The sequence below is a fragment of the Fundulus heteroclitus genome, chromosome 20 (genome assembly GCF_011125445.2).
Source record: "Fundulus heteroclitus isolate FHET01 chromosome 20, MU-UCD_Fhet_4.1, whole genome shotgun sequence".
Taxonomy (NCBI): domain Eukaryota; kingdom Metazoa; phylum Chordata; class Actinopteri; order Cyprinodontiformes; family Fundulidae; genus Fundulus; species Fundulus heteroclitus.
The window spans coordinates 40,591,768-40,619,350 of record NC_046380.1 but is presented as its reverse complement, the minus strand read 5'-3'; the positions used below and the strand labels follow the sequence as shown (position 1 = coordinate 40,619,350).

Genomic DNA, 27,583 nt, shown 5'->3' with positions numbered 1-27,583 from the left:
TTGATCTTGTTCTAAGCAGGATGCTTTATTTTCAGACAGTTCAGATTCTATTAACTTCTATGCACTCAACTCACCGCTCTATAGTTACAAATTACAGTGTTAATGCAGTTAATGACTCACAGACAATCTATTTTACTGCTTTGATATTTGCTTCCACCTGTGCCTCCCCCATTTTTATACCCAAGTTCTGATTTGGGGAAATATTAGAATATAGCTCTGCTTGTGTTTATAAGATTCTTTACCATCTTGACTAGTCAGTAGTAATAAACTACAGTATAGTTTCCAAAGCAGTTCTTGACTGCAAGACATCATCAAAGCTTCATGACGGGTGAACCTAATTAAACTTGTACATGTCTCATTGTTTAGCTAACACTTCTGTTCTGCCACCTTGAACCACTTACCACTGTGTGACGTTTGCTGTGACTTGATGTGCCACATCATCATACATCCTCCCTCTTGTCGTCTCTTATCTTTGCTGTTTATATACCCTGTCATAGTTGGCTCATCGTTTGCTATCATCTTCCATATTTGTTCGGCTATCTTTGTGATAGAACCTTTTTGTGTACATAGGTAACTATAGATCTAGTCTCAATAAATTCATTTGTGAGGTTCCCAAATGTTCCATCCTTCGCCCCCTCCTCTTCAACGTTTATATGCTTCCACTTACTCAGATTCTCCAGAGCAATAACATACAATATCACAACTATGCTGATGATGCACAACTATATATCAATCTTTTACCAGGTGACTACAGTCCAGTTTGATCAGTTATTGATTGTATTGAACAGATTAACACCTGGGTGTGTCAAAATTTTCTCCAGCTAAATAAAGACAAAGTCTTAATATTTGGGCCAAAAAGCATAGATTACAAGTCAGTGCCCACATTGGTTTAAAGAGCTCTGAGGAGGCCAGAAATCTTGGCGAGATCATGGACCCTGACCTGAATCTTAACAATCACATTAAACTTATCATAAAGGCATGCTTCCACCTAGGAAATATGGCTAGAATAAGAAAACTTAAGTCCCAACAAGACTCTGAAAAATTAGTTCATGCATTTGTTTTCAGCAGACTTGACTTGTAATGCTATTTTTACAGGACTTACAAAAAAATCAATAAGACAATTACAAGTTATTCAAAATGCTACTCCTAGAGTCCTTACAAAAATAAAGTACTATCATCATATTCATCCAGTTCTAAGGTCCTTACAATGGCTACCTATTGCTCTAATTAATGGTCTACAAAGCACTTACTGGTCAGAGCCCTAACTACATCTTGGATCTTCTGCAATATTATAAACCGTTACACCCCTAAGATCATCTGAATCAAACCTACTCACTCTTTCAAGAATCAGAAGCAGCCTGCAGTATTTATGCTCCAAAAATCTGGAATAAGCTTCTTGGGAATTGTAAGACTTTAGCTTCTTTAAAACAAGGTTGAAAAAAACTTTCTATTTGCCACTGCTTATTTTTAGAGAATTTTAGTTTGTTTATTTCTACACTTTTTTAGTGTCTTATTTTTATGTTTATAAGCTTGTTTTTATTAAATGTTACGCACAAGCACTTTGAGTTGCCTGTGGATGAAAATCTGCTGTACAAATAAAGTTGCCTTGCCTAGTTGTTGGGCTTCTCTGTTGCTTCTCTTACATGCAGAGAGAGAGAGAGAGAGAGAAAGAGAGAGAGAGAGAGAGAGAGAGAGAGAGAGAGAAGCTGAGCGGGTGTGAAAAAAAGTGTACTGTATGCCGTTGCCTTGGCAACTGCATCTCGAAGCTTAGCCTGTCCTCTTCCAGAGACATGCATGCTCTTTCTCTCTCTCTCAAACATACGCAGTTTCTCCCTCCCCCTGCCTGGCTTAGATTAAAGCGTACCTCTGATGAGGCCGAAAAGACGGGAGAAAAAGGCAGAGAAAACAAGGGAAAGGGCCCAGCTTGTTAGGGGAGACATGATGCTTTTCTTCTCTGATGAATTATTATAACTGAAGCCACATATCAAAGGCAGAGCTTGTCAGGGAGCTACACAAGGTCTGCAACAAAGAAAATAACAGTCCATACTGTGCTTTGAGATTCCCTCCTCGCCTCTGCAGAGGTCTTTGTCAGTTGGCTGATAGAGGCAATTGTGGGTAATGGTCTGTTACAGGAAATTAATGCATTCGCCGGGCTCCGCTGCCTCACTCTATGACATCAATCTGAGCTAATTTGCCAATTAATCTGATTCGATGAGACGATGTCTCTATAAGGGACACCCATTTACCTTCAACTAACTTTACATTTTGTGATTTGTATTCTTTATTACAGCCTCTTCCTGTGTTTCTAAACATGCTGTGGGGGGGCTTTTTTTTTTTTTAGCACCGCCGAACACGGCTTCTTGAAAGCAGCAGTAACTATTGATTCCGATTGTGTTTCTGAAATGTGTCACAGTTGGCGGTGCGCTCGTTAATGTGTTCGGAACACGAGGAGGAAAAATCCACGGTGGCGATCAGGAAGGGTTTCACTGAAGCTGTTTGGTTGCTGGGAGCCGAATTGAGACAGGGATGTTCATGTAGGCGGCTGGAGGTGAAAAATGTCTGCTCTCTGGCCTAGGTGGATGTTAAATGGATAGTTCAGAATGTTTAGAACAAGGTTACATTAAAACTTTAAAAGGACTCACTATCTTACCTGCAGTTAATGACTTAGTGACTTCATTTAGTTAAAGAAGCCTAGCAGGACTATAGCTAACGGCTATTAAGAAACTCCTTCATTGTCCCACAATGGTTAAATTTGGGGGGGGGGGGACAGCGGCAAAAACACAGACAGAGTTAGTGTTGCCGAATATTGCGAGAAAAACAAGCAGCCAGCTCTATGAGACAAAGCCTAAAAGTAGCACAACAAACAGCCCACCATACAATTTATACATTCCAGGACGTTTCCTGCTCACAAAATCATTGTCAAGCAGATTACTCAGCCAGCTAGTGCTGTCTGCCATGCAGTAGCAGTCTGACGAGGTCACTCCAGGGTTTCTCCCAGCATATTATAAGCCTGGCGGCCATCAGGCTTTACTCCCCACCCCTGACTCCACCAGGCTAAGCAGCGTTGGTTTATTTTAAATTTATCAGTGTTTGAGAACGACATAAAACGGTCTGTAAAGGTCCCATCTGGAAGAAAACCTCCCGGTCTATATAGCTGATGCACTAGCTGTTATTAGCTCAACGCACAGTACGTCCACGGCATGCTGGGCTTTTCCTTCGAGCCGCATGACACAACAACCCAGAACCCTCTTCCTGTTTAGAATGTTTTTATTTCAAATGTTTTCTTTTCAGTTTCAAAAAGATTGTTCAGTTTACATTATTTTCAATTTCAAATCTTTTTTTAGTTTCAATTCTTTTCTGTTTCAAATCTTTTATTTTTAAATAAACATTATTATGACCCTTATTTAGCTCCATAGACAAGCCTAAAGTTGCTTATAATAAGCTAACTTGGCAACACTGGACAGAGTTACACACTAAATCAGTAATGAAGAAAACAGGTAATCTAATGTAAAGTTAGTTCTAGAGCAGGGGTGTCAAACATACGGCCCGCGGGCCGGATCCGGCCCGCCGAACAATTTAGTCCGGCCCTGTGTCTATATGCATTATCATTATTAAAAAATAAAATACATTTTTTTTTTTTTTTTTTTTTTCCAGTGTCCTGTCTGGCAATGTGGCAATAATAATTGTTGTCTTAATGCCAAAAAGAGCTCATCCGATTTGACTTTCACAAGTGGAGCAGTACTGCTTTTGCCATAGTGCTCCGCTTGATTTATGAATGTGAATAGTTTTATTATGATTCATGTGGGGAATATCTCAAATGATATGGACACTACAATGGGAAAGTAGGAGAGGAAAGGAAGAACAAGAAGAAAAAAAAACAAAAGGTGAAAGAAAGAGGAGATAAAAGGAAGAGAATGATACAATTATTGAAAAAAACATGTACTTCGTTTAATTGAAAATATGCAGTTCCTATATTGTCCACGAGGGGCGCTGTGTTTTAATTAGCAGATTAAGCTTCAGGTGTGGAAAAATTGAAATCATTTCTTAATTTTTATCTGTTTGATGTATTTTGTCATGCAGGACAGTGTTTTTAAGTTCCAAAAAAGTTAATAAATGTTTTTCAACATTGTATAATCACTGTGATCAGTTCTTATGCATAATGCACAAGTAAATGTTTAACTGAGTTAAAGTATTGTTGAAATTGCATACTTTTAAAACGCTGAGGTTATTCATAATATATTGTGTAAAAGTGAAATTAATTTAATATAAAAATAAACAACAAGTCCACATTTATTAGTTCTATTTAATCTTGCAATGAGTTTACTCGTGTGGCCCTCTTGAGATCAGATAAAGCTGAATGCGGCCCCTCAACCAAAATGAGTTTGACACCCCTGTTCTAGAGCAACAGAGAATGACATTATCAGAAAGGATAAAATAAGAGTAAAATAAATACAACCAGAGTAAGGTTGCACAGTCACTGATAATATGTTAATATAGCATATTCATGTAAAAAATTAAATATTCACGTTAAATATAGACAGCAGCTGATTTACACAACGATGTGAGAAAATATGCAATATGTATGATTGTACAGCAACATCTCGAAGTAGCTAAGGCTTGCACAAGTGTACCTTAGCATCTGAGAGACTAATGATAATCAGATAAGAAATGCAATATTCCGTTAAACACAGGACAATACAGCAGCTGATTTACACAACGAAGTGAGAAACGATTGCAATTTGCATGATTGTACAAGCAACACCAAGAGTAGCAAAAAATAAAAACAAAACCCTGTGCAAATAGACATTAGCATCTGAGAGACAGGGTAAATGATTCATGATCGGGTCAGTTTCTCACCTGGAGTATTGAGAAAGAAAGGGTGGGTGAGGGGGCTCATTCATGGAGTCATCCGAAGCAGAGCGGGTGGATGATTGCTGGGAGTTCTGGGCAGAAAAAAACTGCACATTGCCACTATGTCAAAAGGCCTACGTCATTCAGCTAAACCATGACGCTATCAGTTATGTACTGTAGGTAAGATAACTACTTGTTACAGAACATCATATAAAAAAAATATCAGAACTTTTGAGTGAAGGGAGTCATCAGATTCTGCTTTTGTTTGAAGAAATAAATAAAAGCACGTAAAACGTATCCTCAGGAGACTCTTATTAGTCCAACCTCATTCGTCTCAAACATGGAAGCAACCAGGGAAATAGATTGTGATGCTCATCATTTCCTCCCCCCCCCCACCCTCCCCTTGAAAATGTATCATTCTTCAGAGCTTATTCTCTCCAATCAGAGTTTACGCTGGGATCGTATCCCCAGTTCAACTAGTGACAGGAAATTGATTAGACAGCAAGTGGGAAATGAGTCCCTGAGCGGCTCCCCGCTTCACTTTTATCCCAAAGGAGGGGAATTCATTTCTGTCAAATCACTGTGATTTTGTGAAACGGGACAATTTGCACGGTAGGGGAACCGAAGAAGACAGAGGAAGAGGAGTTCACACTTCCTTAACCATGGGCAGCATGTCAAGACCCTCCCTGCCTGTAAGTCAGGAGAGAGCTGTCTGTCCCCAGAACCAGTGTGAACAAGTGGTGATAATGCTGTGGTCATCGCCCGCAGGTCCCAGGTGGATTAAACTCAAGAGATTGACCACTTGTAGAGCCGAGAGACCACCGGGGACCGAGGCAGACCGGGTTCTATGTAGGCATGGGTCGGTGTGAGATTCTCACACCATAATAACTTTAAGTGAAATAGCCTGAATTCATAGTATCATGTCAATAACACAAAGAATGATCTGTAACATAATTTAATTCTATTTCACAATTAACGTGACTGCTGCTGAAATAATTGTTGCGATTTCCGTCCAACAAATTCTACAATAAACACCCACTGAATAATTATAAGCTTTTCACATAAACATACATATTTGTAGAATATTATATCCTCTGCTTCCATTCTGTAATTAGTCGGACTTTGTGCCTGGTTAGAGCCTACAGTCGGCAGTGTGTGCTGCTCATAGATCGCCAGCTGCTTTTAAAAGAGTGATGCTCATTTCATTTCCACACCATGACTGTGCACAGTTTGAAAAAGTGTCATATTTAAGAAGCCCAATTTTAGACCTTAAAGAATGTTAAATATGTCCAGGATTTCCCCAATATGTCTTAGATTACATCTAGTCAGGGAAAAGAGTACCGCCTGCCTTACAGGAAAAACGTTTCAGATTAATAATTACACTTGAATATCGGAGAAGAATAACCTAAGTGGATCCATGAACAGTTATACCTGGGAATCTATAACATTTAACAATATTATATCTTTGGATGAATTTTGGTCTACTCTTCTTTGCAGAGTTGTTTCATTCACTCACATTGGAGGCTTTTCAACCATGAACGGCGTATTTAAGGTTATGCCATTCCTGCTGCTTAAGTCAAGAATGCTTGGGTTTGAGATCACAAACTGATGGACAGACATTCTCCTTCAAGATCTTCTGCTTGAGATAATGTTTCCATCTGTTATGTCAAGTTGTCCTACTTCAATGGGCTACAAAATGCTATGATACTTTTTATTTACCGATTTATCCCAAATAATAGTTTTAAATTCGGTTTATAATAACAAATATGTATGTCTTATGGGACGATAATTTTTGCAATCCCTGCACAGCATTGTGTTTTATTCAAACACCAATGTGAGTGCACACACAGAATTTGCACTCACTGCAAAAACGGACCTAAAAATAAGTAAAATGTTCTTAAAATTTGTATTTTTGTCCTAGATTTGAGCAGGCAAATAATATTATCTGCCAATGGAACGAGCATTTTGACCCCTAAAATAAGATAATTAGACATCCTGCACTTGAAATAAGATGATGGAGATGAGTCGTTCCTATTTTAAGTGCAAAAATCTTATTCCATTGGCAGATCATCTTATTTACCTGCTCAGATCAAGGACAGCTGCACTCATTTTAAGAAAATTTTACTTATTTTTAGGTCAGTTTTTGCAGTGCTGGTACATATTACTCATTTCTATACAATGGAACCTAAACAGTGCTCTAGAAGCTAAAGGGATTAGATTTAAGAGTTTCAGATAAATTACATTACGGCTCCTGATTGTTGACTGCATTGTTGCTGACTCTTCTCAACGGCGTTTCTGAGTGAGTCCTTGTTGTGACGTGCCTAGAATACACACCTCTTCAAACTGACAAAACTGGCTTTTCTCTGCTCTCACTTCATTTGTAGTTTAGCTTCCATCCTCCCCCAGCCATTTAATGTAACTGAAGGGAGGCTCCTGCTGATTTTCAGGAACATTGACTTAGTCAGATAACACAGATGGCACACAATAAGCCCACCAAACTTAAAAGAACCCACTCAACACTATATGGATCTCTGTATCTTGGCTTTGTTTTTGTACCACATGGTCTGGATTTGGTAAATGTTGGAGACAAGTATAACTTGTGTCACATAACTCTTGCGCATAAGATCTAAGTTCCAGTTAAAGACTTCAGCTGTATAGCAATATATATATATATACTTTTACCTTTGTTCAGTGTTTTTTTATGACTGATGGGATTTACCAAGAGTACTAAAAAATATTTTAATCTCGCTCTGTGAGGAATTTCATATCGAAGTAAATGTCCTTGACGAACCGGTAATTTATATCTGTGAAAGCTGTTTGGTTGATGAAAAAAATGTTAAGCTTGTACTGAAAAAGTAATTTGAGCAATTTCTTAACCTGGGTGTATTTCATATGAGATGATTGTATTTGTGTTAGGGACTTTTCATATCAGGTTTTTGTCAGGTTTGTAACTCTCTAACAGCTCAATTTGATCAGAAAATACTTAATTGAAAGTTTTGTTAAATCTCCAGTGTCTAGTACAGTCATAAAACATGTTTAGAAGTGGTGGTATGGAAACAAAACTAATGTGACTGCTTAGATTAATAATAATAATAATAATAATAATAATAATAATAATAATAATAATAATAATAATAAAGATTTTTCAATCAGCTTCATGTTACATTTAAAGTCCTACTAAGCATTAGACGAGATTGCAATATTGTGGCTACCAGTGAATGACATTTAGGCTTTGAATTCATATGTAGCCCTGATTCAGACATCATTTTTACTGGCCTTGAATAGGTATTTTATCTGTTTTAGAGGTTTAATGTTACAGGTATTCATATAGAAATTATTTGGTACAACCCTGTCGGTTCATTGCGCACATGTAACCAATGAATACAGCCTTACGGGTGACAGTGTCTCCAATGGTAGAGTAGTTGTTCTGCAATTGGAAGGTTATGGGTAGGCAACTTAACCCCAAGTTGCCTACTGATCTGCAAATCTGTGTATGAATGTGTGTGTGTTAGTGAGTATGATTGGGTGAATGTGGCTATAGTGTAAAGTGCTTTGAGTGGTCAATATAACTGGAAAAGCACTATATAAGCTCACTCCATTTGCCATTTGTTTTATACCTGAACACACACAGTTTTCTATGCATGAAACTAAGTGTGAAATGTAGCGTTCTGTGGCACAACTTTAAAAAGCGACACCAAAACAAAAGCAGAGAGAAATTCATTTAATCTCTAATCTCTGCTATTTGTTAATATAAAGGTTTCTCATGCAGCTACAGTCAGAATATAAATTGGACCAAACCAAAATATATGTCCGCTATACATCTTTCAGCGGCAATAAGGTACATTGCTCTCTCTGCATTTAACTCAATTAACCTACGTCAAGCTATGTAAAGTAACGTCATACTAAAGGTAAACATCACAATACTGGAAAACAAACAGCTTACATCCAAATGGTTACCTGTAGCATCCAAAGTGTCCAAACATGCTTATGCCTACACTGTTAAAAATGCAAGTCAGAGGAAGGCCCGTTGATGAGAGTAGATTTTCCCCAAAGCTACTTGGACGGTGCATTAAGGTACAGTTTGGAAACTAGATCGTCACAATATTACAACAACTCCAAAGTGGTTTCATCAATCAAACATATTTCACAGTCTTAAACAGAACTGTGCTAAAATTAAGCTTTTTCAAGTGGTTATATTGTGGTATTATCTAGCCACGCCTGCTTATACTACATTTATTTAAGACAATTCAACTGAATCACACGTTACCCACGTTATCTTTTTTATTTTTATTTATTTTTTACTCACAAATAGGGTGCAGGTTTGTCAAAAGGAAAACTGTTGTTTAAAGAATATGTCAGCCATGTAAAACATTCAAGCTTAGATTTGCTGTTTTTCTACCTTTTTTCCAGGTTGGTGTTACTCCGCTGAAGCTACTGGGTTAGAACCTTGAGTCAGAAGAAGAGGAAGCGATCTAGGAGGCCTCCCTGACAGCAGGGGGCAGCAGCAGACATGCAGGATTCATCCTCTGACAACAAGATGGCCAAGCAGGTCAGTGAGGCAGTATAACCATAGACATATGGAGGAGATGTCTCATGGATTTCTATTGCCTATTGGCGCTGTCGTGCTGTGCAGCTGCCATAAAGGTTACCCGTTCCACTCAGTGTAATGTGTTTAGCAGGCACACGTATCAGCATCTAATCAATTATAACTTGCTGGACATTAAGCTGATTTTCATGCTTTTTTTTGTTGCTCCAAATCTTAAACTTACAGCTATCATAGCTCATTGTTAGGTGTTCTATTCTGTGAGGTTAAATGTAATAGAATATTTTGATGTGATGTATTTGGTATTATACAAAAGTATTTTGCAATGCACAGAGCCACTACGTTTTACCTATTACTATATACACACACACACACACACACACACACACACACACACACACACACACACACACACACACACACACACACACACACATCCTTGTTTAATGTACTTAAACAAGGACCGTGGTTTGTCTTTTATAGACCTCCATACAAAGAAAAGCAACCAAGTCCAGATATATTTGTCAAGAATACGTTTAAAGTCTTCCTAAACCATGTGAGGAAATATGTTATGGACATGATACAAAGGCTAAAGGTATTAGCAATATTTCAAAAAGGTGTGTGTTTGGCACAAAATGTACTGCATCTCCCAGTACTGTGGTTGTAGTACAACACTACAACCACAGTGAAGCATGGAGGTGGGTGCGCCATGCTTTGGGTTGTTCTTCCTCATGTGGAACTGGGATCTTGGTCAAGGTGGAGGGAATTATGAACAATTTCAAATACCAAAGTTGGTACCAAACGTTCATTCTGATCCAAAGATGAAACAGAACTTTATCTCTCAGCATGACACCGACCCAAATTAACAAAGTTTCAGCAGGAAATTAACTTTTTAGAATAGCGCAGTGAGAGTCCACACTTGAATCCAATTAGGGCTGTGGACACAAGGTGTGACATGTTTGTAGCAATTTGGCAAAAAAGAGTGGGCAAATATTGTCAAGACCTTATGCTGTAATGAGTGCTGTAATAAAATCAATGGATGATACAGCAGTATTTTTTCAATATTAGTCCAGTGTCGGCCTACTTTTGCAACCACTGTATAAAATTACACATGTTTATTTATTGTCCCCCCTTATCAGGTTTCACTTTAAACATCCGCTGTTGTTTTAATTCACACTTAGGTTAGTACTGTTCATGTAATATATTCATGTTTGAGCCAGTAAAGGCCTGAGAAAGGTAGAACTCGAGAATAATGTATTGTTAATGTATCGTTTGTTCAAAGAAACATGTTAGGTTAGCATTGTGGAAAACATTAGTGTTTTTGAAGGCCTGCTGTTGCTTAATATTTTGCTAACATCTTCACAGTCAATTATAGCTGTTAGCATCACAGCAAATTCATCTTCAGCAGAAATGAGCCAAGTGCCACTAAAGATGGTGCTTCATTTCTGTTCCAGGCACAGCGGGTACTCAAAGCGGAGGATTTTGAAGGAATTTAGAACTTCCTGCTGTGTTTTTGTGCCCGTCTAAAGCCTTGCTTGAATCTAAATACGTTTAAAATCTATCAGCCCAGTCACACCTCTTCCAACAGTAGGCTATATTTAAAGTACAGACACTGGCAGATGTCTGTGGAAAGCATCGTCATATTGAACCAAGCTGCTATTGGCTTTTTAAGTGTTTAGAGCAATTGACACTTTTTAACCCGAACTGTACAGCTGTCTGCACATCTGCATCAAACGTCTAAGCTCATTTATTTTCAAAGTCTAAAACTTTGAAGTGCCTAGCATTAGACTCAAGTAAATCTAACAACTCACTGCCATTTCAGCAGCTGGAGTGGAGGCAGAGAGTGGTGTGGCTTTTTTTGGTCTACAGACAGTGCTCAACAGCCCACCTAATTTTGCTCATTGCTCCTTTAAGCTGGGCAGCATTATTTAGACTTAACCATAGACATTATATACGTAGACGCCCCATTGGACGCAGGTTTACACATCAACGTTACAGCCATATTGTATGTGGCAGAAGTAGTGAACTTCTATGTTCCCTGTATATGTTTTAAGTATTTAGATTGAAATATATAGATGGAGCTTATATATACTTGTAAGAAAATATAATAAGATTAATTGATAGAGATTGGCAGAACTACGTAAAAGAATTAGGGCCATTCAAAAAAAAGTCTATTCAATTCTGACTTTTTTCTCAGAATTCTGAGATTAAAATCAGAATTGAATAGACTTTTTTTTTAATGGTCCATGTTTTTAGATATGGATGTGCATATATACATTTTGAAGTATTATAAATAGGTGTGTGTTTATATATATGTCCAGATTGTAGATGTGTGTATATATATATATATATATATATATATATATATATATATATATATATATATATATATATAAATAAATATATATATATATATATTAGGGCTGGGCAACGATTAAAATATTTAATCGCGATTAATCGCCCTGATTAATCGCGATTAATCGCGATTAATCGCATTGTATTTACAAACTCCAAGAATGAATTCAAAAGTAGTGTAAAGAGCACTTTTATTTTAATGTTCTGCTGCCATATGAACAAAAGTGTTGTAACATTTGTAGCACTTATTTTATACTGGATATTTTCAACCCATCTATTGAATTTAGTGCACTAGTTGATCTTTTCTTCATAAGAGAACAGCAGCACTGCAGCCAAAATATGGCCTTTTTTGACCTGCTGTATATTAGCCAGTCCCTAAGCTTGATGTATCATGAAACTTTTGACCTTTTGGGTTTTGTGGTTTTTATTTTATTATTACAATTAAATAATAATAATAATAATAATAATAATAATAATAATAATAATAATAATTTTATGTTCAGTGTTTTTTCGCTAATCCACCTCTTATATATTTCAATCCTTATGTAATTTTGTCTGTGTTGTGTGCACCTGCCTGTTGCTTTAATCCTATAAATTTCCCCGTCGTGGGATAAAAAAAGGATTAGCTAATGTTATCTTATCTTAAATAACACTTTTTAATATATGTACTGGGTTCTTTCAAGGTCTTAATTACATGTTATGTGTGGGCTCCAGTAACATCCATCCATCCATCCATCCATCCACTGATTTACCTGGATGTTCCCTGGAGGACTGAAACGCCTCAGTCAGAGACGTCTGTGGGTCTGTCGGGGCAGTGAGAGAAGTTTCATCTCCTCTCTCCGTTTCTGGGGCTCGACGTTTTTATGTTTTTTTCACGTGCTTAGATAAATTTGTTGTGTTTCCACTGAAATGAACCGGCTTTTTACAAAACATACAGCTTGATTTCATTTACGGTATTAAAATAAAGCCAAACGGTGCTACTTCCCTTGTTCATGTTTTTTCGCTGCTGCGGTCTCTCTCAGCTGTTTGTGTGTTAAGTTTGTGAGAGCTGAGTGGCGGGCCAGGCTGAGCCTGCGTGCTGATTGGCTGGCGCCGCTGAGCCATGTACGAGAGGGGAGGGGGAGCGGGAGAGTGCTGCCTGACTGACACTGACTGAAAGCATGTGAGCAACATGCGTTAATGCGCGATAAAATAAATATCGCCGTTAATAGTCTAATGAATTAACGCGAAATTAACGCGTTAACTTGCCCAGCCCTAATATATATATATATATATATAAATAAATAAATATATATATATATATATATATATATATATATATATATATATATATATATATATATATATATATATATATATATATAGATGTGTATATATATATATATATATATATATATATATATATATATATATATATATATATAAATATGTATATATATATATGTATATATATATATATAACTCAATTGGTCAAAGTAGACTCTATGGTCCTCATTGTTTCATAAAACCGTGTGAACCTTTTAAGCTCTGGTATAGACACAGATTAGGAACAGACTTTTTGGGGGAGTATTAAAGAGCTACAATTATTAATATGAGAAAAAAGTCATAGGACAATAAAGTAAAAGAAGACAAAAGTGGTAATATTTTTAGAAAACCATTATATTATCAGAATTAAAGGGGAACATTTCCAGAATAGTTTATTCTATTTTAGTCCTGGAGTAATAGGACCAGGTTAGATTCTTTTAATTATTTTTATACTTTACGAGAATAAAGTCAGGAGAATGAAGTCATAGGGATACGAAAACAAACTTGTAATATTACAAAAATCAAAATGTTATGAATATAAAGTATATTCTGAGATTAAAGTCCCTCTGATACTGTTTAAGTGACTGAGTCTAACAGCAGATTTGCCACATACAACATGTTGGACGCTCTGATGCATCCGCAGCAGGACCCGCCCAACGAGGCGTCTACGTATATAATGTCTATGGACTTACCTCCACGACTTGAGTGTCAGAGCCACAGATACACTCTAGACCAAAAATAGTTTATTTGGTTATATTTTTGTCTTCTAATTAAATGTTTAGGTACTCTTACAAGGATTATGATAACAATATTATGTATGGAAGTTAATCTTTCTGGATATAGAACTGCAGACAATTCGGTTGTCATTTTAGACTTTATGTTGGAGATGTTTTGCTGTGTTTGGGGTAGACTTTTGTTTAGTTACTTTCTGTTTGATGTTTTTGTTTAGGCTGTGCTTTCCTTCCCTCTCTGTAGATCCCTTAGTTCCTTTAGTTCCCTGCATCTGCAGTTCATCAGCTGTTCAGTATGCCTGCCACTCCTTCCCTAATAACATCCCCTAGTATTTAAACCCTGTTCAGACTCTGGGCCTGTACTACAAAGCAGGATAAGTGGTATATCAGGGTATCTTCACACATTTTACATTCACATTGTTCCTGGATCTCTCCATGGTAACTGTGTATGATGTGCATTCAGAAAAATATCTAAGAACATCCTTAATTTCCAGCAGTCAATAGCCAATTAAAGGGAACATTTGCAGATATTTCTTCAAGCTAACTTTTTATGTTGCACCAGCTGTAATGCAGCTGTATTAAGTGATGTCATCAGGATTTTAATTTAAGAAAACCTAATTTCTCTTTTGATGTTGGTGAAAGTTTTGTATACATTTCAAAGCTCCACTTGTGTATGTTTTTGTCTGATCTATTTTAATTTTTTAAATTATTTTCACATGTGAAGGAGCAGAACTCGAAGCACCTGGACGAACACAGAGAAACAGAGGACACATCTGAGAAGACCTCCCCTAACAAGAACCTGAAATCGCCTCAGAAAGGCTCAAAGCGCCTGAAAACCGCCCCCTTCAAGGTGGCACTGCTGGATTCCTCCGAGTATGAGGGAGAAATTGAGGTATGCCCAAAAAAGAGAAATCACATTTACTTAGTTTGTTGAGTTAAGCATTGCTTTTTCTGATCAATTTGTCTGTGCTTGCCTTTGTTGTATGGTTCTGTAAGAAATCACCAGAAGAGAAAAGCCAACAAAATCACTATAATAGAAATATTACTGGAGTCACCAGGTCTTCATCTTCTGCCGAATATGTGTTGTCTTTCCTGGAGCTATGTGAAACTGGCCAATTGGCGCTTGCTATAAAAGGAACTGAGAGTACACAAGATGTGAGGGAGTTCATGGAGATAACTCCACCGCGCATTTTGTTTTTTCTGACCCGCAGTAACAACAGCTCTCGCTGAGCAGGTTTATCTCTTTCTTTGGAAATAACTTTACAAGATTGGGGTGGAAAGAATTAATATCCAATTACTGGACGGTGGATGGGGACTCGATGGCAATTTTTCAAGCAGTTACTGTGCAGGCTGAGCGTTTTTCTATTCACTTACACAGAATCCGGGCACAAGATAATTCAGGACAAAATAAATCTGTCAGGAGCCGCTGCCTCCGTGCATGAAACTGGAGTTCTATGTACAGAGCTTTGTTGGAGTGCAGTGCTTTGCATTTGTTCACAAAGAAACATGCACAAAAACCAAGACATTTTTACGCTACTTGTACATCAATGAATCCAGTTATTAGTGGAATAATTTGTGAAAATTCTGGTTTCATGTGGTTTATTAAATGGAGTTAGGAGTCAGTCATATCTAATGATAGAATATATGAGCAGTGTTACTATCAACATGCAATTTGGCAGAAAAAATGCTTAAAATATGTGCTCCCGATAGGGCCTTTATTTCTCCTATGTTCAAAGCCACTTGCAGAAACCGCTAACTGGGTGCTCCAAAATCCATAGTGGTTACATGATTGCGAGCCAGGTGCAGCCAAGGAGAAAATAGAAGAGCAATGTTATTACAGCACGAGCACACCACTGGGGATACTTTTTGCACAAGTGCATGGAGGTTTGTGTGCTGTGCTGTGATGATGGGGGTAAGGTGAGCTGTGAGGTAAGACTATCAGGACTGCTGCGCGTGCACCAGCATCTTTTTCAGCACCCTGAAAACATTCTGAAATCCATTCAGGCCTCTCCAAACATCAATCACCCCGTTCCGTTGAAGGGATGTTTACATAGCGTTTGTGTATGACTTGCTCCTCTTGATTATTGGCCCAGTCCGTCAACACCACAGTCATGGCACGTGGAAGATCCTCGATTCAACTTCTGACTTACAGTCCACTTATGCAGTCTATGTAAACTTCGATATCTTTAATCCCAACTTTCTGGTATAGACTGTTGTTAGCTCAGAACTAATATTCTTGCAATTCACTATACAGCCTTTTATGGAAAGTGGCAAGAGGAAAGGACTGCCATATGGACAGACATTTTAAAACAGTAGAACATGACAACTTTGGATGTTTCTGTTTTGCGTATTTTCTCATAATACAGTAAAAGCTGCAAAAGGTTCAATTGGTATGTAAATTTGAATGAAGAATGCAGCTTAATTTTTGTTCCTTTTACAAATCAAAAAGGTGGAAGAATGTCCACTTGAAGAGGTGGACTTGTTTTTTTCCACCAACCCTGAATATGCAGCATGGCCACCATATATTTACTGATATATGCAGTGAACAATTTGAGTAAGATTTTAGTTTTTATCTCAATAAATCTGTTACATATATACTTCTATGAACATGTTTGCACAGTGGTTGAAAATACATGTTTGAATGGCTAACTGCAGTTAGCCTGGTCTTTGAGCGTTTCGATTGGCCTTCTGACTTAAGATAAGATAAGAAATTCCTTTACTGTCCCACAATAGGGAAATTTGGGCATGCCAGTATCAAATAAACAGACAAAGTTACACACAGTTTACAGCAGTAAAAAAAACAAGCTAATCTAATCTAAAGCTAGTTCTATAGCAGGACAGGATGAGTTTTATCAGAAACACCAAAAATAGTAACAAATAACTGCCAAAGCAAGTATTGCACCATTATTGATAATATGGCATACTCAGGTAAAAAAGATGGAATTTTCAAGTTGACAGTGGAAAAACAGTGAAGAATAAACACCAGCCTATTTACAGAATATAAAATTATATTCAATACATATGATAGTACACCAGCATTTCCAAATAGCTAAGGCACGTGTAAGTGTACGTTAGCATCTAAGAGACAGCGTAAACAATTCATGATCAGATCAGCATCCTTGCAACTATTACCATGTTATAAACAAGGAGAATTCCATTTCAAAAGGTATTCAGCTATAATAGCACCAAAATGTGTCTCTACAGAGTATGGTATCAGGGATATTGATAATAATGTAGGCTACGCTACACCTCTCAGAGTTTTATTGTTTAAGAAAAAATGTGTAAACCGTATTTATTTTCATTCCACTTTATAGTTCTGCTCTAATTTGAGTTGTTCAATCACTGAAAATCCCACTAAAATAGAACAAAGTCCAAGGCTACGGTGTCTCAGAATTTGAGAAGTTTCAGGAGCTTGAATACTATTTCAATGCTCTTTAGGTACCCAATCATTTAATAAGAGACATTTTCTAAAGACAAAATATTTCGGTATCCATGTATGTAAGACTAGACACATCTCCCAATAGACTCACAGCAAACATAGAAGTTTGTGGTTGTAATGTGAGAAAGCATGAAAAATTCCAGCGGTATGAATACTTTTGCAAGGAACTGCATGTAATGTCTCAGACGGGAGTGTTAGCAGGCACCCACTCTGCTTCCTGATTGTTGGTGGAGGGGTGGAACCACGTGTCTGTCGCTCCTGAACCTCCCTCCTGCTTCCAGGCCTGGTAATAACATTGCCACGAGGAGGCTGGCACCGAGAGTGCTCTCTCAAGAGGAGGCGCCGTCTTCTCGGGTTAATTAAGTTTTTAGTCACGGATACATTGTAGAGCCTCTCCTCGGCCCCTGGCCAGGAGCGGAGGCACCACACCCACCTCTCATGTGTGGTCAAGGCAGGCTGAACCGATGCATTCCACTGGGCTATTTTAGGCAGAACCGAACGTTGGCTGGTCTTCTGTGCTGCAGCATATGTGTCACATCATAGCTTAAACAATTTTTCAAACCCTTTTTTTTTCAATGCAATATTCTATCCATTCTCCAAGTATTACTTTAACACACTAACAATAGAGTACTTTTTTGGCATGCCCTAGGGATATTAAGAAACAAGACAGCAGAAGAATAATACTGCATCTGTTTCCCTGGCAACTACTAGCCCAATTTTACTGTCAGCGCACAAAGGAGCCACAAGAGAAGGAAGCATGTGTGAGAGTATAAAACTGTGTGGTTAGACATTAGGTGTAAACACTAACACAGTCGTCTTTGTGCTATATTTAACTAGAGCCAACGAGTGCGTTCATAATGGGAGGTGTTTTTATCCTTCTTTGTGAACATGGATATAATAACTTCAATGGTTAAACACTGAACAGAAAATGCTGGTTGATTTCATCATAGAACATGTTGAGTGTTAGCAAAAACATGCACAATGTCATCAAATAAAGCCTTTAAAAAAGGTCTTTACCTGAGGTTTGTAAAGTAAGCAGAGTGTGTAGAATGTACTGATATACTGTAAGACTTCTCTAAGTTTGTTCTGTGTCTGAGGCTCTGGGAAACCAGAGAAATACCGCTGCACCAACTGGATGAATCGGGACCGTTTTGGACCAAATTCTAGCTCTGCAACATTGCCTTTAAAGCTGCCAGATGACCAAAACATTACTTATTAGGATTAAGAAGCTGATGTTATAATTTCCACAAAGCTGATCATGATTTATTAGTTAGCAGTGGTCTGTTGGATTTTAATTTAAAGTTGGAATTTCAACTTGCAAGAGTCAGAAAATCAAATAAAACACTCATAGTGAAGCTGGAATTTTGACGCGTAAATTGTACGTTTTCCTGAGATGATTCAAGTTCAGTCAATATGGCTATAGGAAGATGACAGGGATGCAAGAATAAAATGTTTTTTCATACTTTTTACTGTTTGTATCATGTTAAATCAGCGGCGAACAGAGTGCTTGTCAATCTTTGTTTGTGAAAATGTTCCATAAGTGTTCAAAAGCATAAATTCAAGAGAAACACGTTACTTTAAGCTTGTATTCCCACTAAACGTGTGCCTGTTCATTGATCATCATATGCATGCTTAACTTAGGTGTGACTTGAATAACAGGATCAACCTATTATTAAAAGTTCCCACTTTTAATAAAAATAAACTGAAGCATAATGCATTTCCATTCCTATCCCAAAATCTCTGTTTTTCAAGTACCAAGTCAGAAATATAGGCAGCAAAGCCCCCTCATGTTTAAATTTCCAGTTGGAAGGTTTCTCACTATATCCAGTCTTAAATACGATGTTGCTTCTGGTTGGATTAAACTTAATTTTGGCTTCAGTTATATGCTTTTTTTTGTTTTTACCCTTCCGATAGTTTTATATCACCAGCCACACTCATAGACTCTGTGGTGTGGTCATTCAGCAAGGTCAGCAAAGTCCATCATTTTAATCATGCCTACATTGTGGATGAGCACGACAATATCACACGATCATGTAATATCAGCAGATTAATGGGATCTGTCCTTCTGACATTTACTTTTAAATGTATGTCAAATCTTTGTTCCACATAACTAAAAGTAAGGATAACACAAACTGATTTGAACATTGGATGGAGCACTTAGCATTGTCTCTGTACTGAAATGTGCTATACAAATAAATTAGCCTTGCCTTGCCTTGGATGGATGTGTTGTGTCATAAAATGGCCGATGGGACTGAGGCTCCCAACATGTAACATGATTTAGGGGACCATGTCACTAAGATGATAAAAGTACAGTGTGCACAAGTCTCGCCTCTTTCAGACAGCGTGAGCTGTATCGAAGAGACCTCATCCCAGCTGAAGATTCCTTACGTTGGAACACATGTTGGAAATGGTGGTCGACGCCATGCTGGACAAAGCCAAACACCACCTTTATCCCTTTGGTTGTTGTATTGACAGAGGCGATCCTGGCACTTTAATCAGGTTGAAAGCACACAGCCAAAAGGAAAACGAAGCAGTTTTCCCCCTTTTCGTTGACAGACGAGGCGCGTCATTTTCTGCTTTGGCCAAGCAGCTCACAAGGGTTGCTCCTCAAAGCATCCTCCGCGCAGACAGAAAATGCTCGCCACCTTGGAGAAGGCAAGACGCAGTAACAAGCTGTTACAACCCAACTGACCTCTTTATTTCCTATATAGAAATCGATCTTTGCCTGGGCAGAATTTATTTAGAAAAGGTTTTTTTTTTCTTTACTCCAGAAAGAGTTGTTGAACTGAATGTTTACCTGCTGTGATTTAATTCAGGTGATGAGCTTTTTACTGTGTTTTGTTTTATTTGATTACTGTGAAGCCACCGTGCCGACGGTTGATTGTTATTGTGGATTTTATCATTATTATTCTGGATGGGGCGCGTCATGTGGAAGTTAACCTGTGGAAGTTAGTACCTTCCCAAATATCTCCTCAGCATAATTTGGTAACTGAAAATTAATGGAGGTGTATTACCTATAAGTGAGAACTAAAAGTTTAATAGGTGATATAGGTGATAGAAATTGAATGTTATAACATTTAGTAAATACAGACAATCTATAAAAAAAAACAGAGTTGTATATGGAAACCCTGACTATGAACACAAATCCAGATCAGAAATATAAACATGAAGCAAAATGAACTGAAACAACAAAAACAAGGGGAAAAAAAACCCACTGGAAGTAAAGCAGTTATAGACGATAAAACACTAGTTTTATAAAAACACGAGTTTACAGGAAAACCAATACTTATCTGACTTGCAGAAACTAACCAAAGCTACCCTCGGGAACCATAAGCCTTCCTTTGTTTTCTCCTGACCTTTTTTGTGTCCGTTGTGTTTGTGTCTGCAGAAGCACTCCAAAGGACAGACCCTGATGGACATGGTGTGCGAGCACCTCAACTTGTTGGAGAAGGACTACTTCGGCCTGACCTTTGCTGACACAGACAGCCAGAAGGTCAGTGGATTCAGAACCAAAAACAACCTCACGGGATGTTCCGGGGCACGGATGCATTGCTCAGTGAACACTCTGTATTCCCCTCGCCTGTGTGTTGGTCGGCTCTCTTGGGTGCACCATCCATCAAAGATGAATAAAAAGTGGAAATTTCCAACCTCAGTCTGGGCCTGAACAAGAAAGGCATGTGAATGAATTGGAGAAAAGGATACAGAAATGCCCCATCTTTTCTTTGCCACAGTACTGGGTTTCTCAAATTCAGTTATAGAAGTATTTCTGAGAGGGAAAGCTGCTGTGGTGGAAGAAATCATTTAATGGGATGAATCAAACCTCAATGGTCTGAGGCTAATGAAGGAAATAGGATAACTTTTAAGAGCTGATGAGACAAGTTGGGTTAAAATGACCTCTGTGAGTCTCTATTAAATAGCCATGGGACTCCACACTGGTTAGCTAATTAACAAAAGTAATGTCTCAGAACAACAACACCTTATTTCATTTTATCTGATTGTACTTTATCTGTACTTTTATAAGAAAGTTATGTTATATATAAGTATTCCCTAATGTGTGTGTGGTTTGAATGCAAATAGCAAACAGTTTATTTTGTGTGTGTGTGTGTGAGTGGTGTTTGTTGGGATTTGCAGACTTACTTTTTTGATAAATTCTAAATAGATTTTATTTCCCCTCAAGAACAGCTAAACAATCGCTCCCGCAGGGACTTTATTTCCAGCCTCATAACAAAAGTGGGCTCCTTTCCCACTTTCTTTGTATCTCTGTTTTTGTCTTCGTTGCTACCTTTCTTAAAGTGATGCTTTAATTTTATTGAGATGTTAAACTAAAAATGGTTATATCTACCTGTGAGAGACAACGCCATATTAGTGGATATTAACTATCTGAGCTTTCACAAGATATCGCTACACAAGATATCGATAACAATTAAACAACATCTACGTCGGTTTAAATACTCCAGTTCAAAGTACTTTCCATGTTTGTGCGCTGTGAAGACAGTTAAAGTAAATTGAATGAATCAGTCACTGGTGTTGATTATAATAGTGTAACAAGTGCAAGGAGACTTGGATTATATTCAAGAATTTACTTGGGTTTTGTTGCAATCTCATAATGTCCAATATGTATGGTTCTCAATAATATCAAAGTTCTTCCACAAACTACTGTATGATGAAGCTGACATTATCAGATATTCTTCTCCCTAAATTTTGAAATAAAATAATAAACCATGAGAGTTAATTAATAGCTATTGACCTCAATTCAAAGCCAGGCTGAACAGATCCCTCATTAATTCTTCAGGGAGACTGGTCCCCAGCTGTGAGCCGTAATTAGAGAGTCCTCATTGGATCTTTCAGTTCTCACATTAGGTATCTACCAATGAAGATCTGAGGGATCGAGATGGCCTGAAGGACTAAAACATATCTGGAAAAGCTGGTGGTTGAAGATCATTAAGAGTTTTAAATACTAGTCAGAGCAGCTTAAATTCAAATTTCAAATGGACAGGTAGCCAAGGCAAAAACTTTAAAATCATTGTGACGGAAGTTGAATTCCTGGTCCTTGTCAGTTTTCTTGCAACTAAATTTAGTAATGGAACTATTGCTCTTTTAGGAAGACCACAAAAAACAGCATTAAAATTTTGATAAACTATTTTGAAATTTATTAATTATCTAAATATTTTATTTCTAGTGTTGTGCTGGGAATTTCTCTCTCTGAATGCCTGTTCAAACATCCAGAACTTCACTTTTGTCCTGATTGAGTTGAAGGAAATTCCTGACCATCCATGATTAAACATTAATACAGTTAAACAGTGCATCAAAGGGGATGGGATTCTCAAGGGACATGGAGATATAGAGCAATGTGTCATCAGCGTAGCTATGAATATGAATTCCATGTCCAATTTTGACCACAATAATGTCTTAGGTTGTATAACTTTGTTTCTGTTCTTTGATTGGATTAAGAACTTGACTCACATGTGTATGGAATGATTGAAGGTTTGAATGTAATTTTAGTTAAGAATGAGCTTCTCTAAAACTTTACCTAAAAAAAGGAAATTGGAAATTGATTGAAGTTAAACAGAGGGATGATGGGCTATAATAAATGCAGTTATAAAAAAACATTGTAATAGAATATAAAAAAATTGTAGTACAAGAATACAGCTCAAATTTATGCAGATAAATACAGAGTGAAAATAATCTAAAAATTATGTTTTCTTTTTTTTTTTTTTAGAAATGGAAATTTTCCTCAATGACTTAAGAGGGTTGTGCATTTTTTTCAGTGTTATGATAATATGTTAAAGCAATTGAAATTCTAATTCCAAACATTTTCAAAAGTATCTTACACAGCAAAATAATGGCAAGATCAGGAGGAAAATCTGAAGAGGAAAATGGAGAAAAAAAATCAGTAATGACTCCAGAGGGTTAAACACCTCACTGTTACAGAAAATACTGTAGCTTCTGTATGATAATGTAGGATCCCATTGACCCATCTTTTTTTCCTAGGTCTAGAGCAGTATGTATGTTAAGTAGAGTGGAGAACAGCTAATTTAGCCTGGCTAATTAGCTAGCTTGTGTTAATTGGAACAATTTTTACTTGGTGGATACCTTATTCCAAGCTCCTATTTTTGTTTTCTAAGGCAAAACAGGCAGCTGGCCACAAACACAACAGAGCAGGGGACCGGGAAACAGAGAAGATGCATAACAGCAGGCATAGATTTGAACCCAGGACCTTCTTGCTACAAGGCAACCAACTGCACCACTTTGCTGCCCACATCATCAACATAGTTTTGAGAAAAATATTTCTATGGATCCATTTCTGTTCCTTTTCCTCCCAGGAGCACATTGTCATTGAATCATCATTTATTGCTCATTATTACTAGCACATCATTCTTTTCTTGAAATAATTTTTTTTGGCTTCATAAAAACATCTTCCTTTACCCTTTTCTCTTTATATCCCCTGACTTTAGACAGTCTGTCTTTCAGAAGCACTGCCTGCTTATTTCTTTCCTCTTTGGTGGGGTTTCATAATTTCTGCTCCTCATGTTTTCCTGCATTAAGCCTCAGTCAGATAACTAATCATTTTGACATTTCCACTGTCAATCAACCAACCAATCAATCAACCAATCAATCAATCAATCAATCAATCAATCAATCAATCAATCAATCAATCAATCAATCAATCAATCAATCAATCAATCAACCAATCAATCAATCAATCAATCAATCAATCAATCAATCAATCAATCAATCAATCAGTCTGTCTGTCTGTCTGTCTGTCTGTCTGTCTGTCTGTCTGTCTGTCTGTCTGTCTGTCTGTCTGTCTGTCTGTCTGTCTGTCTATCTTTATTCCAGGCACAAGGTTGGTGCATAGTAGAGTAAAATCGGAAAGATAAAAAGACAGATAAGAAAAATAAATAAGATAAATAAGATAGCAAGTTAAAAAAGGGAGAAAGAAACAAACACACAGACTGTGATCCTTGTTCTTTTTATACAATGCAGTTATCAGGCTTATTGTTATTATTATTATTATATACTCACCTCTTTAACGCCACTCAGGTGAGTCCTGGCTGTCAGTTCCCCCTCTAACTCCTGGTTTGATGTTGGTTTTGATCAGTAGGAGTGTCCCTTCAGGCAGGTATCTGATTGCACGGCAGGATACAGTGAAACATCCTGGCTTTTGAAGTTTGGAGAGATGACAAGACCGAATCCCTTTTAACGCCTTGAGCATGTCCTCTGTCTCCCTAATCAGCCTGCAAAGGCTGTGTCAGCTGACTTGCTGTGCCTTGATGTGTGCCTGTTCATTCGTGCATGATCTTAGACTTCATTTAGGTGTTTAAAAGATCAACAGTCCTGAACTGCAAATATTTATCCCTACCCTTATGCAGGTATGGCTATAGATTTGGTCAAAATGACAGGGTCATCAAAAATAGGCTTATCAGAGCACAGCTGCAGCCCTCTCCCCCCGAGGTCCCTCCTGATCGGTAGACCAAACAAGCCGGAGAATTAAAATGTCATTTCAGATGGCCTTTCTCCATCTATGTTGGAGGAATGAGAATTTAATCTTTGCTCTTCTGGAGACTATGTGTTCCGAATGACTGCTTGATGAAATGAAATAATGTTGTAAACTTACTGTGAAGCTTTTAATGGTCGGTAATTAAAGATTCCTTTGGTTTTCCACAGAGAAGAAATCAGCAAAGAGCGCCTTGTTAAGTGATTTTCTTTGTCCTCTGCCAATTGATTAGAAGAGGAGATACATGCCTACAGCTGTTAAATAGCTCTGCACGGTTTACCTGTGCCTGTAAAGGTGTGTGAAAGAAAACTGTTCATTGGGGCCTTAGGACTGGCTGTTACAGTAGCAACATGCAGGTTTCACTCTGACTGATGTAAAACCAGCTGCCATGAAGATTTGTCAGTGTTAATGAGCAGCTGCTCTGTAGCATTCAGTGTTCTAGAGATTACTGTCAGCTTTCTGCACCACTGGCAGCTCAGAACTTTGTTATACGCGGCAAACGTGGGTGTGAGCAGAAGGACCAAAATAAAAAGCAAATTAAAACCCTGTTATGATCCTTGGGTTTTGGTTTTCATTTATGATTGTGTTCACTTTTAAAATCTTTATTATTGTTTAGAAGGTCTTGCCATGCTCTGTTAATTTCTCTGTGCTCAGTATTGCTAGAAAGGTGTTGTCATATTGGTGCATTCCTTTGAGTGTAGTTTCTTATTTTATTCTTGGGTTTTGTTTATTTTTAGTTGGGATTTATTTCTCTTAGATTAGTGGTATTCTCTTTTTCCTTGGTATTTAGGTTCTTTGTGTCTAGTTCTGTTGCCTCTGTGTTAAGTATTAACCTTTCCCTCAGTCTTAGGCTTAGACCGTCTTTATTGTCATTCAACTGTACATTCACAGTGTACATTTGAGCAAGATTTCATTGCAAGACCAAAAAAAAAAAAAACAGAAGACAAAAGAGAAACATTATAAATATAACTATTTGTCATTTGTCAGGAATGTAGCAGAAAACCAATGAAAATACACTTTATGTGTACAGAAAGGTTATGTGTATACAAGATGAATAGTCTAAGCATATATAGCAGCCGGATGTGTTGCAACCATTGACGGATTATTTGATGGTGTCGATAGTACAGGTACTCAGTTCAATAGAGTTCACAGTTTCCATGCAAAGTGACTAGTTTCGTATGTATGGGGGCGGGGATTATTGGAAGTTTAGCAGTCTTATGACATGTGCAATGAAGCTGTTGTGGAATCTGGTTGATCTGCATTTGAAGCTGCTGAACCTCTTGCGAGTGAACAGTCCATGGTGGGGGTGGGAGGCGTCTTTTGTGGTTGTCTGAGCCCGGGTCAAGCAGCGTCTGTGAAGAGTGTCCTGGGTGGAGGGAAGAACTGTTCCGATGATTCTCTCCGCTGTCCTCACCATTCTCTCTATGGGAGGGGGGGTGGTTTGCTCTTCTCATCCGACGCAGAAAGTGCAGACGCTGCTAGTCTCGTTTCCATCAACATTCTTAAATGTGCATTTGGAAGTATAACATTTGAAGGGGTTGATGGAAATGGCTAAATTCGAAGTAATTCACTAAATTTCGACAAAAAAAGTTTTTACGCTCACTCGAGGTGGTTTTTAACTTTTTCGAAAAACAGTAAATGCACTAAAGAGGAGATGGAGATGCATTTGTTGAATCAGTTCTGACATAGCGAACGTTAATCTCATATGACTGATCAGCTGTTTCTGCTGCCGGCTTCTTCTTGGATATTCCGATAACGCTCAAAAACAGGTCTGGAAGCAGCAACAGGTATGTGTGGACCAATGAAGAGACACGAGCATTTCTAAGTCTTATCTGTAGAAAAAAACTACAAAGAAACAGTGCATTCATTAAAGCCTTGCTCCATTACTGATCTGTGGTCCTGGTTAGTTAACATCTATTTTCTGTTTATTACAGAAACGACGTTTCGCTGTGCATCTTCTGGTTAATTTGCTACAAATCAGTAAAAGGAAACGCGTTTTCTTTTTTGCACTATTTTAAAAGACTTTTAAAAGTCATACGGATTTCAAAATTCGCATGAGAATTGGATGGAAACACAGCTTGTGATCAGCACCCACAGGAATTTGATGCTGCTGACTCGCTCCACTGTAGCGTCGTGGATGAGTAGGGTTGTGTGACGCCGTCTTCCTCTTTATAGGTTGCTTTTTGTATTTCTGAACATCTTTATTCCTAAAAATGAGAGGTACTTCATTGGTGTTGTGTCATACGAAGGGCTGCCAGTACTGACCTTTGAACTAGAAGAGTCAGAATTCACCTTAACTTAATGTAAAATTAACAGATTTTTCATGCTTTGTTGTAGATATTGATATTTTTTGAGATGATGTTCCACGGTCCCAGTAAGTGCGTCAGGTCCTGATCGGAGAGCACCACTGATTGACGGGTGGGAAAGACGGCTTTATAGTTGGGCAGGTGGAGTCACTCCTGCAACATGTCAGCTGTTTGTGTGGCTGTGTTTTTAGGATCTGCTTATCTGAGATAGTAAGTGCTGTTTTTCAACCAATTTGGCTGTTTTTGAGTGCTATACCTGCTGTTTGTTTCCGAAGCACTGTTGCTCCGCTGGCATTTTTAGCTGCTGTTGAAGATCTTTGCAGCACACGGTTTCTGCTGGTTTCTGACCAGCCTTGTTGCTCTACCTCCGTTTTTGAAACCAGCTCTGTTCATACATTTCTTATTTTATGCCTGATGGCTACAGAATATATATAAATGGCTTGGTAAATGGCTTGTACTGGTATAGTGCTTTATCAAATGACCCCAAAGCACTTTGCACTACAGTCAGTTATTCACAAATTCACACCCTGATGGTGGTGAGCTACATACAGCTAC

At 37.9% G+C, this 27,583-nt stretch overlaps 1 protein-coding gene across 9 annotated transcripts in view; it reads left to right on the top strand.

Moving 5' to 3' along the window:
* Positions 1-27,583, top strand: part of LOC105934533 (band 4.1-like protein 1) — a 133,367-nt gene that overhangs the window by 60,397 nt on the left and 45,387 nt on the right. For 8 of the 9 annotated variants that reach the window (XM_036151197.1, XM_012874593.3, XM_012874600.3 and 5 more), the window contains 3 exons: positions 9,262-9,400; positions 14,510-14,677; positions 20,613-20,717. In XM_036151197.1, the coding sequence (XP_036007090.1) occupies positions 9,362-9,400; positions 14,510-14,677; positions 20,613-20,717 (312 nt within the window). In that variant the 5' untranslated portion in view covers positions 9,262-9,361. The remainder of the gene's footprint in view (positions 1-9,261; positions 9,401-14,509; positions 14,678-20,612; positions 20,718-27,583) is intronic. The other variant, XM_036151198.1, reaches the window with a different exon arrangement.